The 21,211-nt window shown below is 39.1% G+C and overlaps 1 protein-coding gene across 2 annotated transcripts; it reads left to right on the top strand.

The window, feature by feature from the left end:
• The first annotated feature begins 1,692 nt into the window (after positions 1 to 1,692).
• On the top strand, positions 1,693 to 19,342 carry LOC111251744 (astakine-like). 2 transcript variants are annotated; one of them, XM_022808675.2, is made up of 4 exons: positions 1,693 to 2,022; positions 13,357 to 13,506; positions 17,716 to 17,871; positions 18,213 to 19,342. In XM_022808675.2, the coding sequence occupies exons 2-4, from the start codon at positions 13,371 to 13,373 to the stop codon at positions 18,356 to 18,358; spliced, it is 438 nt and encodes a 145-aa protein (XP_022664410.1). In that variant the 5' UTR covers positions 1,693 to 2,022; positions 13,357 to 13,370; the 3' UTR covers positions 18,359 to 19,342. The 2 variants fall into 2 exon arrangements, with proteins under 2 accessions (XP_022664410.1, XP_086846911.1); XM_086990785.1 differs by lacking the exon at positions 1,693 to 2,022 and adding an exon at positions 9,064 to 9,182.
• The last annotated feature ends 1,869 nt before the right edge of the window (positions 19,343 to 21,211 follow it).

The raw sequence follows: 21,211 nt of genomic DNA, 5'->3' as shown, positions 1-21,211 counted from the left end.
CTATATCTCTATCTGTCGTTTAACCACTCCTTCCTGGTGGTGTTCAGAGGCAGCTGTTCTGATTTCCCATGTCGTCACAACATTGTCTTTAGCGTTCGACAAAAACGCGACAGCAGACATCACGTTTGCCATCGCTTAGCCATCAGTCGGTAGACACAAGAGATTTCTTTCAAACATTGTCGACTTCATTGATTACTGTTCCATACGAGTGCTTTTAGCGATTTGAAGAAGACGATTACGGTGTTTGCGACAAAATAGCGAACGGCCTTTCCATTTAACCGGTTTTAAAGAGTGTGGTACGTTCAAAATTCAGGTAAAGATAATGCCCGCGTCTAATCGGTAAGCAACTCAATGTCAACGTTTTATAATTGATCATCAATTGTATTAAAACCAATGAATCAGCGGTTGCATCATGGCAATTGTCGATATTATTTCGACATCGATATGAAGTAAACTATCATGAAGTTAGGCTAAAAATTTCCCCCAGCCATCAGTCCATCATTAAGGTTTGGCCTCCCGCTAATCTGCCGTCGATTCTAAACAATGCAAGATACCTGAGAAGATACACACATCTTCATTGGTCACCTGCAGTTCGTTTAGAATAGAAAATAGACAGTTTTTTCGGCAGTTTCAAATTATTTCAAGGAAGCAAGCTGAAACCATGGATTCTGAAGGCAAAAGAGATGAAATTAGGTCATCGCACGTCCTGTATTTAGGATGAAATTCCATGGATGACAACGAAGCGTATATTAGAGCGGCCTCTTAGTAGATCAATAAGCTCGTACGGCGGTTGGAGAGGTCTCAGTGTAATTTGATTTAACACACATTTCAAGGAACTGCAAGAAAGTCTACAGAGCTAAGCACAGGCACAAGCGCTGGTCATTCACAACATTGTTGGCTATTGTGTCATAGCTAATATATTTAAAAGATCAGTGATTAACAAATTGTGCAGAGTTTCGAAGTTAACAGTCGGAATCGGTTATACTTCTACCTATACAACAGTTATCGGTTCATATGATTTAATAGATGTTTTCTGCCAGAGAAAGTACCACTATAAAAAAAAATAGTAATTTAGTTCTGCTAGTATCTTGAGTAACAATCCAAGTAAATTTTACTTTCGTTGGCTATGTTTCCACGAAACGAAGCGTGCGCCCGACAACGGGCTAGCGAATAAAACAAAAAAGCGGAAAAAATAAAGAACACTAAACTTCTATGCGTTAATATAATGTAGTCATCGCAGAAAAATGCATCTGCTACACGAAAGTAAAACCCATGTTTATGTTCTGCCCAATCCGAAGGCGCTACAGGCGGATCGACGCTCTTCGCAACTCGGATGGGCCAAGTAAATTTTATCTTATCCTTGTCGGTACTGAATAATGCTAGCCGTAGGGCTATTCACCGCCCGCTTATCAAGACCTATCTCCGGTGCAAATTTCTTTTCAGCTTCTTTAACTTATTCCAGACGACGCAACCAACGAATGAGTAGAAAGGGTCCAATCCGTTAAAGTCCTTTCCCCACTCACCCGCTTTCTTGTCGTTGTCGTCGCCGTCATCGTCATCGTCATCATGATCATCGGCGGCGGCGGCGGCGGCGGCAGCAGCAGCAGCAGCAGCAGCATCATTGCCACTATCACCATTTACTCTTAAGTTGTTGAGAACTTCCCTCGCCCATTGTGGTCAACGCAAATGGTCGCGTGAGGCCTTCTGTTATTTGTCCGATAGTTGCTGAAGTGTGGTGTTGATACGTCAATGAAGCCGACGAAGAGCGCCGCTCGGACAAAAGAGAAGAGCGCGCTAAAATCGATCGATCGATGAGAAAAATTAACCAGTTGTCAGGCGTTGCACAACCACGTAAATGATTTGAATAGAGGCTTGCGTGAAAAAAAAAAGTCAGTGATCTGTTTCTACGACAATATCAGCGTAAAAAGTGCATATTTATGCCTTAGATATATGAGGATAACGTTTATGAACGTCTAAAGTACAACTGGAAGTGCAACGCGTAGTTTTTGTTTTTCTCAAAAGGTAAGTGGAATGAAGGACTGATAAACAACAAGCTATAAATAAGCGTCACGTTAAGTACCAATTTGTAGAAATCAGTAGATAGATCATGCTAACAGTCAAGTGTCGGAGTGATCGGGTCAGCTCTGATCAAAGGCCTTCAGCTATTTCGAGCTCATGAGAAGTAGCTCGGGTTTGGATATTCCAGTTTTGACAGGTATGCTCGGACGGCGTAAATTTTCCTTTGGAAACAGCGTAAGATAACGGACACTCCATCGCTATCAATGCGATGATCAATTTTATTCGAAAAGCAAGCTATAACTCAAGCGTGTAGCGTAAGGTGCAAAATTAGAAAGTTAGCCCACTTACCGCGCTAGCCAACGCTAAAGTTATGCTCCACTAAGAAAAACAGCGTCTTGCTTCGGTGATGCTCTTACAAAAACTATATATAATTCGAGTGAAAGTAAAAAAGAGGAAACTAATAACATATAAAACACAAAAACTAAATATAATTCGAGTGAAAGTAAAAAAGAGGAAACTAATAACATATAAAACACAAAAACTAAATTTGTACACATTTTTTTAGTCGGTATGTCCGGCCTAATAGAATGTCACATCGACGCAGTTACTCCAGTAAGTTAGCATTTAACCTTGACACGGCTCCATTCTTGATCGTGAGGCGCAAATGATTTCAATTTCAGTTCAGATATCTATTTCGGCCCCGTTTCCTATGCTATCAAATAGCTAACTTCTCTAATTAAAGGAATTTATATGGCTTTCTGAGCTTGTCCAGGCGTTTTGTCGAATTCGCTGAACCCATCAGCGACGAGGTTGAAACGATGGGCCGTGGGGTCGATGGGGAAATTAGGATACGATATGGATACTTCAAGATATCGTATCTAGAATAAGAAAGTGGATAACATTTACCATCGTGTGCGCATTTACCACAAGATGTCTTCTTTCAGTCAACTAGAGAGCGGCCGAAATTGTTATATCTCTCTCTCTCTCTCTCTCTCTCTCTCCCTGACTAGCATATTATATACTATAATATCCGAGAAAAAAGGGTAATATATAATTTCTTAATGCTTGCATACTAACATGCACATTTGATGTCATACAATTCTCCAACAGGCGATGAGTCAATGGTCACAATTAGGGTTTCATAGTAGTCGCAGCAGCTAATACGACGATCATCTCGTATGAGTATAAACACGTTTTTCCGATTCTTTTGTTTATCGTTATTTGTCTCTCCGCACCTACAGACTGCCACAAAAGATCCGCCGATCGTTTACATGCATACACCACATTTTGCTACACAAATTTACCTAATACATAAAAGCAAATAAAGCATGGCTTATGACCCAAGCCAGATCCGATGTTGGGACAACAAATATAAAGCATTAGAGACACATGAAATGGCCAAAAGCAAGCTAGATTTTCTTTTTAGCCACCTACTTTATACCTTCTTGTTCAGCTCTTGCTGTTTGAGGTTTGTCCATCCAATTCTGCAAGGTATAAGTATTATACTATTGTTTTGTTTTAACCCCCTATAGAATGTAACGACAGTACCAAGCAAACCTTTCGAAAAACTATGCTTTCGCGGGTCCTACCAATTTACATATAGCACGCTACACGTAGAATGTACATGAAGGCACCTTGTATAGATTGTATGGATAGAAGACCATTAATGCCAATTAGTTATTCTTGGGCATTTGTATTGATCTGGGTGTACTCTTATTTACCGGGGCGACAAATAGCTCTCTAGACTAAACCCTGCACACTCAATATGAGAAAATCTTTTTTTGGTTTTGCGTACCTTTAAATTCTTATGAGAAGATATATGAATATGGGTGGTAAATTCTTAAGGACTCTAGCCTCTATGTTCCTTTCCACTAGAGATCGATTCGGAATCCAGTTTTACGTAGCCAACGTCCTACGCTGAGTTTATCTGTCTGTATAGAAAAATTCGGACATGAAATAACGCCGTCTGTTATCCTAGTGAGCACCGTTCTCGCTAGTTACGTTCAATCCAAGTTTCTTCCAAGTCCAATCGTCCAAGTTTCCATGTAAGCACCACCCTGCGTCCCGTCCGGCATCTTGCTGTTTTCTCATATCCGAATGCGCAGTGTGACCTATTCGCAAAGACCGAACGTGGCAACAAACCAGCTATGCTATGACGACTAAAAAATCGCTCCATAATCACTAACGGATCCTTTAAGGAAAACAAGTTTTAAGCGGCTTCCTCGTTGCGCGGCGTCTGTGGCTTGAGTATTCAACTTTCTTTCGAGACAAACTCAAACTGTGCGTGCCTTATTATTAAACTTGCATTTTTGACATAGTAAGTTTTGCCCCAGTTCACACTGGCTTTCTCGAATTTCCCTATTCTCTTCTTCTGGATCAATATCTAATTTAAAAAAACATCATGTATTATACGTAGCAATGTCCTTGCTATCTATCTCATAAGTGACGGAACTTTTCTGGCTATTCACTCGCAATGGCCCTGCGTCCAAGTGATTCCAAAAGTTATGGTTCAAGTTCCACAACATTCCCAGTACCAGAGCAGCCGGAAATAAAACTAAAACCCGCAAAAACGTTTTATAGTACCCTCGAAATCAATTGTGTTTTTCGTGTGACTACAACAAATTTATTGGGTTCAAATGAGCGCCACGATAGATAAAGAAGCGCAGTAACGTATTGTTAAATACTTACAATATATTTATTGACGCTGTCACCTGAAGAGACAATACTAATATCTGGTTCCTCGTTTGCCCGTACCGAGTCACCCCATACGGGGTAATTAAGGTAGAACGTGGCGTTAATCAACTTGAAAAATGAGTCACACATCACTTAGCTTTCACTCACTTCAAGCTGCTCGTTCGTTATAGGATACTCATCCTTATCGTATCGCTAGGCGTACCGTTTTCTAAATTTCATTATAGGCAAATTTGACCTATTGCGTTGCTGGATATAGCGACCTTGAGCATAAACAGGGAAGAGCTGTTTGCGAGATTTAAAGAATGAAATCCATCCAACAGAATGAAAGCTGACTAAGAGCGGGCGGCAATTCTTTGCTGTAACACTCCTTATATATTTTTTTAAAAACGTTATGAAGCAATTCTTAAATAGGTGCCTCGACATGTTGCCGCTGGTTCTGTCTAAAACCTGTAACCGTTCCATGTAACGATCGACCGACAGCAATAGATGGACCGAAAACGCCTCTTTCAATAATATTTAACCCTTAGCGCCATTTTTCGTTTGAAACTAAATACCCTATTTGAATACATAAATCCCCTGTGTATGTCAAGGGTTTACAAAGCAACTGATTGGCTTTGTTATATATAACTTTAAGAAAAGCCACAGGACTAAACCTGTGGACCACCGGACAAATACTGAATGAAAAGGAACCTTACTCAGCAAAGAGCTTATCACAATCGTGTTGTGACACTACATAGTGTAGTTGGGACACTATACCTTTCCGTACAAAAACGGATCTCGTCCCTCGCATCAGCAGTAGCGATTTACTGGAAAAAATGATTCAGGCAGTAACTAGCAATGGGATATTTTGTCTGTTTGTTTATAAATTTCATTTCATATTCGATAGAAGACTGGATTGTTTTGATGTTTGTGTTACCTAACCGGCACTATGAACGGTCGTCAGTTAAGTTACCAGACATTCGAAAAACTGAAATTACCTTCGAATTAGCTAAGCAAGCTCATGCTCTTAATACGTGTGGGATTAGCGTAAGCAGGCATAAATCATTTCATCATTCCCGTTCTTCGTAAACATTTAGCGTTAGTTCTAACTGTTCTCGTAAAACAGCAACTAATCGCTTAGCAATAATTATCTTGCAACCGGCAAAAGATTGTAAAACTGATTTTGACATAACAGGAAACGCTTAGTAGCCTTGTCGTCGCATTGTCTTATACTGAAGAAACCTAAGAGCGATAATTGTCTGTCAATTAAAGGGCCGAACTACTAAATACATGGATGATTCAATTAAATATATGATCTAAATAGAGATGATCCGTGAGATGTGTACGGCCAGCCGCATAAAGACCGGCTTTTGCTGTGGTCATCAGTTATATATGTGGCACTTGTTCGAGTGTCGCAGAAGCAGAACTTAAACGTATTAAGCCACTCCGAAAAGCAGCCCTTCAATAGTTCACGTTGTGTTAAACCTTTCCTGATCGTCGTGTGCATGTTTTGCTGCTAATAATAATAATAATAATAATAATAATGTCTCTAACCCATTCAGGTTGCGGAGGAAAGTATGTCGGATCAAGGGCACTTGTTCGACTTTCGCGTCCAGCGGAAATAAACACGCTATAAGTTCATATAGACAATCCTGTTGGACTCACTCGAGACGATCAAATCTGAGAAGACATTATATATGTACAAAAATAATATTCACTAGTTTGCGAAAGCATCGTGTCTCAGTCATTTTTTTCGTACACCTTAATCGGTATACCCAGGTGGAAGATAATTTTTATAATCTGCATGCATCTTCGTTACATGCGTCACATGTGTTTAAACAGCCTAATGATAATGCAGATATCTTTTTCATCTAAAAGGAAGATATTCCTTGTACATTAAATGTGTGAATAGTGTGAAATAGAAACGGAATGATGACAGTTACGCTTTCTGTGCTGGACTACGAACGATACGACGTGGCCAAGAAAACAAAACAAAAAACACGTTGAGGGAACGGTCAGGTCAGAGCAGGGGTCGACCATTCGGTACATAAATAAGCCATAAAATATCATGCCTTAAGTACTTAGTGGACTTGTCTGTTTCGAAGCATACGTATATGGTATAACCACCATCATCTACGATCTACGTATAACGGAAAACATAATCATCAAACTTAGACCTAATTGTCCAGGTTGCTGTGTGTGTTTAAGCATATATTTATTGTAACTTTCCTTCACACAGGTAAGGGTTGGCTACGGGCTGTATTTGTAGATAGGCGACTATGGGAGAATAAAGTAAGGACAGATTTGCGGAACTGAAGTAGGACAGATTTAACTACTTAATATGTCGTTATGGAACTGACCGAAAACAGGATATCTAAAGCAACTGAGTTCTCTGATACGTTTTCGAGCTTGTGTGCAGTTCCTTGGTAAACAATGCTACATGTTTGCCTAGATTTATTTGCACAAAGCAGAGTATAGTTTACCTTAAAACATATTATAAAGCAACGTTGAGTCAAATGAATGATTTTCTTTGAAAAATAGAAACATAGAACAGTTGTGAAGCTTGCAATATATACCATGGTAGTATTCATCACACGAGAGACATGTTTGTGAAATTTTTACGCCTAAAGTATTTATATATTGCTCTATTTAAAATTACCGTCACAAAAGTGAAAGCTGAGATTAAAAAGGAATTTAAAACAACAATTTGTATGCTTTTCTTTCATTGATAAAAGCATAAAAATATGATAAAAGCGGAGTGGACATGATCGATTTGTAGTGAATCGGATCACAAGCTCACTGAGTGCTTGCAAGTCATTGGGTCACAACAACTCGAAATTTTATCAGTATTCTATACGATTCGCGTATGAAAGACTGTTACTAAGGGATCGCATTTTCGATCAGAAACAACATAATAACGTCAGAGCAAAAATCAGAAGAACGCTTCAGAATTATGAGTAAGCGAGGAGCCGTTCTACGGAACCGCATCAATGTATATAACGGTGTTTCAGAGCTAATAAAAACTTGCATTATGGACGCGTGCACAGTAATTGTACTTAAAATCACGAAACAGCACCTGCTCTTAAAGTACGTATTTGAAATTTTTCGTTATTTTTCGTGGGCCTTTTTTAAGGAAATCACAAATGCATAGCCTGCCACCCTGAATGCTATATGGGAGGCGCTTCAAATCTGCTTAGCGCAGGCGCTTCCCCTCACGTTCCAAACTGAATTAGTTGAAGTTTTAAATTAGTTAACCCTTTGAATTTAGAACTAGAGATATGGGAATTGTTTTCGGTGTTACCTGCCATTTTATTTAAAAGCCAATAAACTTATTTAGGTTTTTTGCGCAATAACACGAAATAGTTAAATAAGTATATATTTCATAGGAAATAAAAAGAATCTCGGCTTGAAAGATGCTCCTTTTTCTAGCAAACTTTGTGGCGTTCGCAGGTTAATGTGATCGTATAGTCGGTAAAGCGGGCGGCGGGGCCTTAGTGACGCCTGCGGGAATATTCAATAAGAATACTAGTTATTTATATACTGATTGTTGCGTAAGTAGCTTATCTTAATAGATACATCCTCGAAGCGGGCGGACGAACGAAACGAGACATGTTGTCATAAGAGAGAAGCACAGGCATTGTGCGTGTGCGTGTCCACATTTATTCCGCGAAAGGTGTAGGGCCTTGCCGCATCTTTCCTTCTTTAAATAAACGTTTTTCCCGCCATCCCTCACGTGCTTCAAAAGAAGCGTAAACTCAGGATCGTATTTGCGTCCATTTCGATCGTTCTCATGCGCTTACTTCGGGTGATAGCGTGCATAAAGGACACTATTTGCTATCTCCATACATCTATCATTTGAAGGCAACTTGAGGAATATGTGTATCTATACCATTACAAACAACCGATTCCCTCCTATGCGTATCAGGCCGGCATACGTGAAGACACCGTTCGCAGTAGACCATCGACCAACCATACGATTGGTAAAGCAGTATTAATAGCCAAATAACACGGGTACATTTTCGAGTTGCGGTCTGGATTGTTGTTATTTGGCGGTCGTCAATAGAGAATTAGTGGCACACACTCGGCCGAGAATTTTGATGGGCGGAACAGCCGAGCCGAAGTAAACGTAGGAGGACCTCAGACGGGCGGGTAGAAGCTGACTTTACCGAAAACGCATTAGTCACCAACGACTACTGTGCTGATGTATCTCTCAGCTCCTACGCGACGTTTCTAAACAGACGTAGCTTTAAGTGACTTAATATACATACATAAGTAAGCTCCTCGAATCGTCAAATCGCCAACAATGATAGTTCGGTGGTAATGGTAGTTACAGCAGCGATGACGGCGACGGTCACAGCCTTGATGACAATGTCTGAAGTGTAGTACACGAGTAAAAATCAGACAGCTCAACGTTGGTGGGATTGAACGTTAACAGTCACAGCGGTCTGGCCAAAACCACGGTCACACACATTTCGATAATGGCGGCAAAGGTGCGTTTAAGACCGATAAAACAAACATCACTGTGAATAATGGTGGGAAATGTTTTGAGTTTGCCTCATTAACAGCCGACTACTCAGAGCATTAAAATCACTCGGAGCTCTAAAAATAAAAACACGTAATTATCGCTTAAATAACATAATGCTTGGTAGTGCTCGCTAATGCCCTCATCAAGGTCAACTGAATAGCGTCAGCATGTAATCCAGGAGTTCGGCCTCCTGGAGTATTGAGTTGGTATCTTATAAAGATGCACACGAAGCGATTTTATCACTTTTATTGGTGTTTAATAACACGCCTTATTTCATGTTTATGCCATAACACATGCGATAAAAAACTCAGATAGATATGGAATGAGTACACACATCTTCTATAGTCCCCATGAGAGATAGTGTCAAACGAGACGAGTGAGAAACCAAATGTGAATTCCTTTGCGGTAATTTCTAGTCTATATTTGCATTCCATCGCCCCTAATGAAAGTGGTAAACCTCACGCTATGATTGGACGAGTTTCGCCTTTCTTAAACCTCGAAAAAATGTAGCCTATGCTACTACACGTTCCTACAGCTGAGAGGAATTTCGAGTCTGTATGTGAAAAGATTGGAGGATGCGAGACACGCTTAACTAGTCTAATGCTGGTTTGTGTTAATTATCAATATACATAGAGGTCGTTATGCTGGGTAAGCTTAACTACCACTGGGCATGACAAAATAAGGAACGCTAACCACATATATGCTGAACGCCTAAGAGGTCATCTTTACTATCCAAGGTGACGGGATATCTTGTCATTTTTAAACGATGGCTGACATGTATTTCAGTAAAGTGATCACCGTTTTAAGTAACAAAGATATTAATAAACGTTCAGTAGATTTTGATTATTTTCGACCGGTTGTATGCTGCCATCCAAAGTCAAGCTTCCTGAGATTATTCGCAGCAATGCTTCGTGAATTTTTGCGTTTTACAAAATTCAATATGTGTAAAAAAAAATTCAAAATATTATAGCTTTTGCTTAACCATTATGTTCTACATGTTAAACAAATGTACGCAACAGCAGCAGCAGCCTTAGAAAGCCGCTTCAATGGCCCTTCCTTGGAGATACCAGCTACTGCAGATGTTCTGAGAGTTCAGTGGAAAACAAGTTTAGTAAGTTAATGGCTTCGAGTTTGGTGTTTAGTGCGACGGCGAATTATTGCTTCAGATGACTTAAATGGCATTTGTAGCAGAAGCGTTCCCTCATAAGGCCTTCCGTTCAGGCGAAGGAGTGCGTTGAAAGAGGCTTGATGTCAACGTAACAAATAGTAAAAAGCAAGGTTACAAAAAAGCTACTCGATGTTTTTCTTAAACGACGATGTGTATATTTAAAGCTATGTCCACGTATGGTTCCATATGTGCATCATAGTGTGTGTACAAAACTTTAAAAAAAAACGCTCGGTAACTGATGCAGTAGATATAATGTTTTCGTTGTATCCCTGTGACATTACCATTCGTTGCAAAAGGAAATACGTTTTCGGCTGAAACTAACTTCCCATTAAAAGTCTGAACTTCTTATCTAGGGAAGGCGTACTTCATCTTTGATAAAAAGGATTTTTCTGTTTTCCGAATCGAAAATAAAAAGCGTTTCTGAATAATTTTTCTGCGTTTGTACTGTATGGCCTATCTTGTTAATCAGCACTAATGTGGATGTGCTATTCTATTGAAGCCGATTACTAGTAGTTGCTATCCCCTTTGCTTGCAATATAAAGCTAGAAAAAGGGTCTATTATCCTCTTGTAAGGCGCGAGTAGAAATAATATAATTATAGCTTACATACAGGCTACTGTTGGAGCGGAAACTGAATGAACTTATTGAAAGCATTTTAATTATCTAATTATTTTCTATTTACACACTAAAGTTTATAAGTCTAACCCGGTAATCCCCTTATACCTGACAATTTGCTGCCCGTATGAAAACCATTTATCGACGTCACTTTTCCAGTTTGTCTACCAGACGTACACAAACTGGTCATGTTGGATTAAATAAATCGTTGCATTTATTTAGTTATTTTTGATGATACGGCTGCGTTTCTTTATAGAGAATATGATCTCATTTGAGAGAATAGAGTATTTTTATGTTTCGTTAAAAGTCGAGGGGGCCCTTTGAGAGTTTTGCGTCGATCGATCATGACTGCACGTTGTTTAAGCGCTGGAAAAAGATCACTGCTGAGTCCGACGTTTCTGGCGACGTACGGCATTGCTTACGTAGAGTGTCGAGACGCATACGTTCGAAACACTAGTTAAATATAGAGGTTATAATTTCCGTCATATGTTTTAGAGATGTCAATAGCTCTAATACAGTTTGTTTCACCTCACAGGATTCGGCGAAAATACTCTAAAACATATTTCTCGACAGCGTTTGTTACATCTCAATAATTTCGTCGTTTCACTCATATATCAATTTGTTTTTCTTGATATATCTAAAATACGGCACTCTTTTAATTACCCTTAAATGCATCATCATATAGTAGATTTAACGCTGTTACATTATAACTTCCGCGTTACATCGAAATTAAGTATTTACCTTCACAGGTGGTTGAGCTGGTAGTAATTGGCGAATTGAGTTTAAAATCGTAGTGAAATATCTCTTCGGGGTGAAATATCTGAATCCGCCTCCGTGAGCCCATTTTCACATTGGGTCAGTTTTTTAGATTGCGTCCCTATTTTGTTATCAACACCGCAATTGAAGAGCGTGTCGTGACCAGTTTCACAAACTCATTGCCCACATGTCGTACCTATAGCATCGATCTGTCTTTAATAATACTCTACTTAATGCCAAGTTCGTTATAGCTCAGTTCCCTATAACGCGACTTCCGCTCCGGATTTTCGCCCTAGGAAACCGACTGCAAAATGGTGTCCGGAGGCTAGGTGTTCGAAATTTGAAACTTATTTTTTATATTATTACCTTCTGTTAAGTTGGGGGCAAGCGCGATTGTTGATGAATTAAAGATACAGTGTACGCTCCGGGAGTAGGATATGGTAGTAGGTATGACCGTTTCACCGATCACTGATTCCCCGTATTTGCTCTAATGAAAGCCGTGCTAGTTACAACACGCACGCCGCCATACAATTTGGCTTTTTTTTTTTTTTTTTTTTTTTTTTTTTTTTATAGTTCGATATCTGTGGCTGGCTACTGGAAGTCGTTTCCTGCTTTTTTCAGTGGTGACGTACAAAAACGTTGATAATAATAATAATAATAATAATTGGCTGTAATAATTAATCGATACGATGATAGGAAGCAGCATCTTCGTCTAGTACCAGTAGAACACTGCGAAATACTGTGGTGAAAAGGTTAAAGTTTGTTGATAATGATGCCGGTCGTATGTTACCGCTGCGCAGATCGACATGCTAGATAGTAACGCTGTTCATTATATGATAATGTTAGTATGAGCTCGTCCCGTTGCTTAACCTTTGCCACGGCAACAGGTGTTTGTAATTGTATATAGACATTGCTCTATCGACTTTTCTATATTGTTGCCTTACAGTCGACACATTTTGTAATACTGGATGTATCACGTATTCATGTGGGATTCATTTTGAGTTGGGCGCCAACAGATGGCCAGAATTCTCGATGGCTGTCGTACGGTGAGATAGTCATTTCCAGCAGGACAAGGACGAGGCAAACGCCGTCTTTAACAGCTTCAGCTCGCACTGACGTCACATAAATAAATGATCGTAGCGAATCTCGCCTCTACCTCAACGTTGCGGCTAAACGATATCAGAGCTTGTACAGTTTACCAATAGCTATATATATATATATTTTTTTTTTTGATTATTCAGAATGCTGGCCCTAAAATGCGAATATGTGAAGTTACAAAAGCATGTTCTTCTGCTGATGCCTGCGGCATGACATGTTGGACGACCTGGGAGCCTGATGGCGTAAATTGTCGCAATCAACTTGGACAGGAACGCAATACTAAGTAGCATGCAAACAATGTAGCTGTTCAGAATTGCGCTCAAGTAGCACGGACTTAAAGAAAACATATAAAATGTCATCTCTCCTAAAACGAAGTCTGCCATAAGGATCCCATGCTTCTGGTCACTTATCGAACAGTTTGATTTAGCTAAATTAGTAATCGATCATTTGGATCTAGACTAACGATGAAAATACCTGTTTGATGTCATTTGTATTTAATGCAGGTGATCCTTGAAAGATGTTCCGCTGCCCTCTGAACTCGGTATTTGTGGCTACCTCAATCCTGACAGCTGCCATGGCCGGATCCGACCATTGGCTGGGGAATTTCTGCTCAAAGCCTGGTGATTGTAGTACAAACGAGTGCTGCCTAGTAGGTTAGTATGCGGGCTCAGGTGATACATTCCCTAGTTGTTTATTTCTTGTTCTGTTTGATTTTATATACGGGTAACCCCTATGGTTTAACCGAATCTGAAAAGCTATTTTTCCTAACTAGAACCTCGGAACGTGCGTTTAGGCAAATTTGTACTGTTAAATCAGTCTTAAGCACCATTCAGCATAATAAAAAAAAAATTAAAAAGAAAGTTTAAAAGAACTTTTATTTTATCTGTGTAATATATGTATATATATATATATATATATATATATATATATATATATATATATAACAAATATTCTGGGCTTCAATAGAACGCAATTTGGATAGCACATCATTAGCTTTTTATGGTTATTGTCAAATAACTTTGTCTTGTATTAAAACCATATTTAGATCCTCGTGCTAGCAATCTTCAGTGGGAGACGATTATGATATCTTAAGCAACAAGTGAGTAAGAATAACAGTGGAGATGGCAGGAGATGATGTCAGAAGTAACCTAGTAATTGAACTTCTGCAGTTCTGAGCAATTCCGTGGCTAGAGAAGCTTCACAAACTGGCGCCAGTTAAGCCATGAACCTAAAGATTTTTCAAATATTTCCATAACATTTGATGACCCGATATTTTCCTTAGCAACGTACTTCGAAGCGGCGTCTTCATAAATCAATAAGCACCAGAACATATTCACGTTCGACCACTCAGACACAATGGCGATTTACAATCCCCCGTAATTGGGCTGCTGTAACAGGTGGTGTCAAGCAATAAATCCTGTCCTAATAGATATAGACAGAGATGCATCCGGAGTAGTTTTCCCTAAACGGAGTGTTAAATCAAAGCATCGTACAATTAGACACTATTACAGTTAGATACATTATCCAACGTAGTGCTTAACTAGCACGACTGATGATCCGCCCTTTCTCTGACTAAAGGATATCTATGGAGGCAGCTATGGGGGGTTGCAGCCAATCATGTTACACATCCCATTTGAATACAATGCTCCAAAGTAGTAAATGAAGCGAGCAGAGTTTAAAGCGTAAAAAAAAATAGAAGTAGCTTAGACACCGCGTGTCTAGACATCGAAGAGTACTCAATTATATATTTTAATAATTCCGAATCAAAATGATTTTCTTCTGTAATTGTCACCGACCCCAAGTTTCGATATCATGTAGTTTGCAATGGATCGTTTAGCCTACAGCAATGCTGATTTCATATAGTCGCGGACTTTGTAGCAGTCTTTTGTAAGGATCCCCTGAAAAATCGTATACGCTCTAAAACGCAACGCTCGGCTTGAGAGAAAAGTTTGCCAAGTGTCGCCTTTGTTTATTATTAGAATAATCAAAAGTGCAAGTTGCATTTTATCAAAACTTTTAGTATCTTAAAACTAACAGTTTGCAGAGGGCCACAGGGTCACGTCGATTACAAAGAAAAAAAAATACTCGCTAGCGTATTCTATGGCTGATTAAACAGACGGCTTGTGTTTGCTTACGTCGTTTATTTGTTATGAGGAAACTAGGCCAGTTTTATGGGACCCTTGGATTGAACTGGATCAAAATCGTTCCATATCCTAAACTTGCCTATACCAAAGCTACGGTATTACGGCGTAGTATAATACGTCCTATAGAAGCTAACTCCAATTTAGGATCGTTCATTTCCTTTAATTAATTCATAATCGGATTCTGTTGGCTAAATGGCTATTGCACTGTGAAATGCTGCGTCCCTGTTCAACATTGAGAGGAACCGTCGATGCGGACGGATAGCCCCCTGTAAGTCGCATTAATAACCTAATAAGCAATCGCAACCTGTTGAAATAACCGGTAGTTTTAACAATAACCCCAAAGATGCTCCAAACAGCAAGCGTACCTCCGAGTAAATTTAGGTCCAAGAAAACTCGGCTCTATGGATAACGGAGAACGACGCTTTACGATACTACTGCGGTTTAGTGTGTGATACATTATACGTTTACGTCCTACTACTTCATTGCACTGAAATAGACACAAGTTGGCTTAATCGCGATTCATGCCAAAATACATAAAACTTACATTCATTATTGTATAAAACTACCGTTTCGGATCTGCAACAGAAGTATACCCTACGGTATTTAAAAGAACTTCCTGCCCGTAGTCCCGAACCAGGTTTATTCTTATTGGCCTAGGCTACTATTGCAAATTTTCATATGCGTTGATACAAAGCCATTTGTTTTGGCAGTTCGAAACGTATCGATATTTTTTTCATAGATATCATACATTTAGAAATCATCAATGAATATACCATACACAGCAACACACGACAGCAGGACAGAACCGTGCTGCGTGCAGCATGTATTTTGAACGTGCAGTATTAGCCAGATCGTTGCGTGATCACGATTCTACTATTTATCGTTCAATTGTTAAATTTTTCAAGCTGCGTTGACTAAAGTTAGATAAATGTTGACTACTTTTCTACGAGAAGACTTTTGTTTTATTTAATGGGACTAGTGTTTCACCTCGACAGTGTCAGTATCATGCGGTGTTTAGTTCTCAATAGGGCGCCTTCTCAGAAGCCAAGTCTTCAGCTTAGCTCACGCTTTTCTGTCGATTGCTGCCGTCAATAAAAGTCTACCTGAAGTGAACCGTGACCGGACGTATTGAGCCAGAGATTTTTTTCTAACCATCGCACTGAAATAGGTGCACAACGGAGCAACGCGACGATCAAATACACTGAAATTGTCTAAGCCACTTCTATAAAGTGTGTCCCAAAGTAACATCCTATTGCTTGCTAAGTGAAACTAATACGAACTGTATAGTAATGTAATAGAAAACGTAGAGCAACAGATCTGGGTAGAGAAACGCCGGGGTAATAGCGGCAACTCGAACACCATCAAACAATGCTGTTACACAAACGTTAGTAAAACTAGCGGAAGAGTAAATTCATTGTCTCCATTATTATGTAGCGGATAGCAGCTTCAGCGCTTAGTAACTCTTAACGCTACCGTTTGCCCTAGAGACAAATGAGCAAAGAAAAACTTACATACAAATACAATAATCATTTACAAATATGTTACATACATGAGTGCTGTTTGTCTAGTACTTCTGTATCATAGAACGGCTAACAATTTGTTGTAGCTTGCGATAAAAATAACCGAGAGAAAAGACTTGCTAGTTTTTGCCCAATTGCTTCTTGTTACAGATGCGGGTAATTGTGCCGAGGAGCACGACGTCAGTCGTAATTAGCTGGCTCCAGACGGTAGCGATAGTAAGACAAAAGGTGGACTAAAGTACATGTTTGCATCACGATCCAGATGGCTGCGAGAAACGTGCATGTGAAGAATATTTTCCTGTTGCTCAAATGAAAAAATGACTTCAAGCCATTAGCGGATGCTCATACAATGGGAGACACTTCATGCTTACTCTAGGCGTTTCCGGCGCATTTGTTTGTTGTTTGTAGGTAGATAGTATATGCGCAGTAAAGCTTTAGTAAAATCATTCTCAACCTTGACATGTGTTAAGTTGTGAAGACTGAAGCTACAAAGTTGCCTAAATTTCTCATTCCGCAACCGATTTATTTTATAATTGCCGCAAGCAGGAAGCTAGACGGACAAACGTGAGGCTCACCGCTAAGGCTTTGTTTACTATTGCTTCTTTTTTATTACTGTTATATTGCAAGATTTCCTACAGGCAGCCAGTTGTACGTTTCCGCCTGATCGAAGAGAATATGATTACCGGGAGGTTGTAACTCTTCACATAAGTGAAGATATATTTTTTGCTCATATCAGTCGAGCTCATTTCAAATAATTAAATCGTCTGTGTGTATGCTTAAAGGTCTAGAAATTGGCTGACCGAAGTTGTAGGCGACCAGCTTATCGCAGCACTATTTCTGGGGTAACTTGCTTTGTCCCCTTCTCTTCTTCCGTGAAATCGATGCGATTAATTATTTTATTGTTGAAATCGCTTCGTTTCATATTGAAAGCCGCTTTATGACGACGCAAAGTTAAATTGTATTGGTTTGCTGTATGCAAAAGGAGCCATATCATGTATACTCACTCGTTCCTCCCCATGACCGAGCAGCGAATAAGCGTCTCTGTTTTTATGTTCTGGCCAACGTGAATGTTATATTCATTGAAATAGTTACGCACAGTTATATCGTACGGTTAAGTTATCGAACTTAGTCGAGGTAGTACCCCTGTTAGAGTCAGAGGGTCTCAGGAAATAATGTCGTTTGTTTTTTAACGACGCAGGAATGTCCCGATATTCACGTCCCACCTGCGTTCGCCAAGCGACTGTGGGTGAGAATTGTTTGATGGGTGCTCGTCCTGAAAACAAAACGCTACTCTATCCTGGTGGACGACTCATCGAAGTTCATGGAGTTTATCGGCTTTTCTGCCCGTGTGAAGGTGAAGACATTTTCTAATAGGCGTCATATACACTAATAGTCTTGCATGATTGGTGGATTATTTTCATTCACATATATCTTAAGCGTCTTGTATTTTAATTTGCATATTCTAAATAACACCTATACGTTACATAATACACTGTACTTAAGTACATATATAATAAGTTTCTCTATCAACACAAGTTGTGTAGTATTTATGTGACGTTGCAGGGACTTGAGGAATTAGAACACCTACAGCTATGGCCCTAAGACTCGCTTCCTAACAGACGGCCCCTGCCGAACAAATGTTGTTATCGCCTGTTGCTTTATCGGAATTAAATGAGCCTCACTGATGCGTTACAGATGGTTTAGACTGTTTTGAAGCAGTATGTCAGCCCATGTCTTCAAAGGAGGTGTCTCGTAATGCGCTGTATGATATCGATAGCTTCGATTACTCTACACTCAGCGACAGCACTAAAGACGATAGGTATGTAGAATTCGCATCATGAGACTCCTAGATACGCCGAATGGCAGCGTGCACTAAGGACTACGTGCAGTCCAGCTGTGACACGGCAGCTAGTTAAACAGCTGCAGAGACTATTGCTGTGAAATTTTCTCTAACGTTCATTCCTTCGAAGCTTGGAACAAGTACTAGTTTGAAAACAGAAATTAAATTTATCACTTACTGCAAGACAAATTGGTATGTACATTTCTAAGTCCGCAGCATCGGGGTTGGCCTCTGGTAAAACAAATTGTATCGGACAACAAACACTTTAGCCTTTGCGACTAAGTTGCGTCCGTACCATACAATGATGAACACTAAGAAATAACCTTATGTGATTTAGTATGTATTTACAGTTCTTTAACGCGGTTCGTTTCGAGGTACCGCTATTCTGAAACCATATTTCTATAATATACATATTTTTGTTGATATAGAAATGCTTTGTTCAGCTTCTTTAAGGCATTAAACCATGATACTTCGAAGTTCAGAAGAAGCAAAAGCTCGTCGAAGAATGACAAGAAGAGACTTTTTTAGCAATACGCCATCTGTATCAAATTATTTATATTGTTCATGCATGTCTCGGGTATCCTCATTAACAGAATTAGAATCGTGGGCCTATATGCGGTATCTGTTGTGCCAGAAACTTAAAAAACATTCAAGGAGTTAATACTAAAATGATCCGATCAATGAGAATGACCCGACTGTGTGATAAGTGTAATTTAATTATACATAATGCAACGATGATGTGTCAAAATCTAAGAAATGTGATGATAAGCCTGATCGAGCCTGAGGTTAAGAGTCTCAATTTCTTGTCAAGCAAACAATGGAAACTAGTCGACCTGGTGTTTTTGTGAAACGCTGAAGTATTTTTTGGTGTGGTAAAGTCTAAGCATACATTAGAAAGCTGACTGTTTAACGCAATACTTTATATTTATTGTCCGATGAGATGTCTATTGAATAAAGAAAGAAATTTAAAAAAAATACTAAAAAACTTATATTTTGTATAGTTCTAAAACAACCCAGTTAGTTCATATTTTATAACGCGAGATGATCTTTAATTATTCTACGATCTTCGATCTTTTCAGAGCCTGAAGGGAGCCTCTAAAAGTAATCGGAATGAATTTAAAAATTTTTCATTACATAACTTTATAATTAGTGAGCATTATTGATTACGTTTCAGTACATAAAAATCAGTCATATACCCGATTTCAGGCACAGATTGCTTTAAGTCATTTGATGTTTTTCAGTAGAAATATATGATTCCAGCTACCGAGTCATATGAGCGAGTGGCGACTTTTCCACTATCTCGTTAAACACCGGCAAAGAGTCTGCGGAACATTTGAAGGGCCCGATTTGTGCCCAGAAAATACGAAATTCCCCTCCAGCGTACAGGGTGTTTTCGTTCAGCACCCTAGTATTATTAATATAAGTAAATTTATCTACCGCTATAATTAAATATTCAGTACATCAAGTATATGACGTAAGCTTGTACGGCGGCACGTCCAGATGCATATTTGCCAGATAATAAAAGAGATATCTATATATAATATATTTTACAATAGGACAAAAAGTGTGAGGAAATCTAGACGCATGGTTTACTCTCAGATTGACGCTAGATGACCTATACGCGTAAAAATATTTAAGATTTAAAAAAAAATTAAAAAATATTTTAAAATGATCCCAAAAATAGGAAAAATGATAGCGGCATAGCAAACGATAGCAGAACGGCAACAAACACACTTTACGAATTTTCTTATTTAATTTACAAACAGATCATTAAACGGCAGGGGTGGGTATAGGTTCATTAGCGTCAAGCGCCAAAACCGTAACGAGGCGCATTAACACATTTGTACGTCTAACTAGTCGCCTACGCAACATTTTATAAAAAAATATATATATTTCGTTCTGACTGTAGTTCCTAAAAAATCATAAATGAAAACATAAAAGATGTCAGTCCAGAGAAGCGATCAACTGTTAATCTTAGAAACCTACGAATATACCGCGCTGTTGTTTCCTAACACAAAGATATTTTCAATTTCGACGCATTTCAAGATCGCATCAGCTCCAAGCGTCTGAGATGTAACATACTTTGAGTGATATTTCGACCAATTAATGTAACTCTAACGGGATTCTTTGTGCTTTCTCATTTCGTAGACAGATAGATAGTGTGTTGTAAAGAGCTTCAAATATGTCTCTGTTGCATTACATAGTTCCTCTTAGCTGATCAACTTGGCAGCGTCTTGTGGTTATTTCTAAGAAAACATTTAGCGGTAGCAAAAACCAGACCTAGCGTACATTAAATACATTGAGTAAGCACCAAACAACAAACTCGAGACGTATGGAGCTGCGAAGTGTGCGAAACAATAGAACATTCATGTTCATTTGAGTTGATCCTTAAAGGGAACTTCCTAATCTAAAGATAGTCACATTAGATCGCCAATGCCATATTTAAATGCCTTGCTCCAGGTTATAATCATCGGTCTAAAAAAGCGGGTCCAGTATAGTAAAGACCTCGACTAGTCGTTTCGAACAAACAGCACACATCACATACTTTCCTTTGAAAATGTGTCACAGGGTTACTCCTGAAGCGCGCCTTCTGAGCTTTTTCATTCACTTCAGATATGTAGCTTTAAAAAATGAAAACTGCTAGAATAAAAGGAGGTATTTTGAATTGTGAATACAAGTCTCATTTTGTTACTGAACGATGTTCATAATCCTATGCGATGCTTAAGGGTGGTCTTTGTAACCGGCACAAGGAAGTGGTCTCACAATAATATTGAAAGAACGACTCGATTCCCGCACATATCTCATGATGGACGTCGAAAAATATTCGAACACTCGTCGTTTTTTGATATTTCTC

This window comes from Varroa destructor, unplaced genomic scaffold (genome assembly GCF_002443255.2).
Source record: "Varroa destructor unplaced genomic scaffold, Vdes_3.0 BEIS01000005.1, whole genome shotgun sequence".
Taxonomy (NCBI): Eukaryota; Metazoa; Arthropoda; class Arachnida; order Mesostigmata; family Varroidae; genus Varroa; species Varroa destructor.
This window is presented reverse-complemented; position numbering and strand designations above follow the sequence as displayed.

Excerpts from the sequence above, each read along its gene's own strand:
- LOC111251744 (XM_022808675.2), top strand. The coding sequence starts at position 13,371 with ATGTTCCGCTGCCCTCTGAACTCGGTATTTGTGGCTACCTCAATCCTG. Across the intron at positions 13,507-17,715 it reads AAACGAGTGCTGCCTAGTAG|GAATGTCCCGATATTCACGT; the intron begins GTTAGTATGCGG and ends TTAACGACGCAG. Across the intron at positions 17,872-18,212 it reads GCTTTTCTGCCCGTGTGAAG|ATGGTTTAGACTGTTTTGAA; the intron begins GTGAAGACATTT and ends GATGCGTTACAG.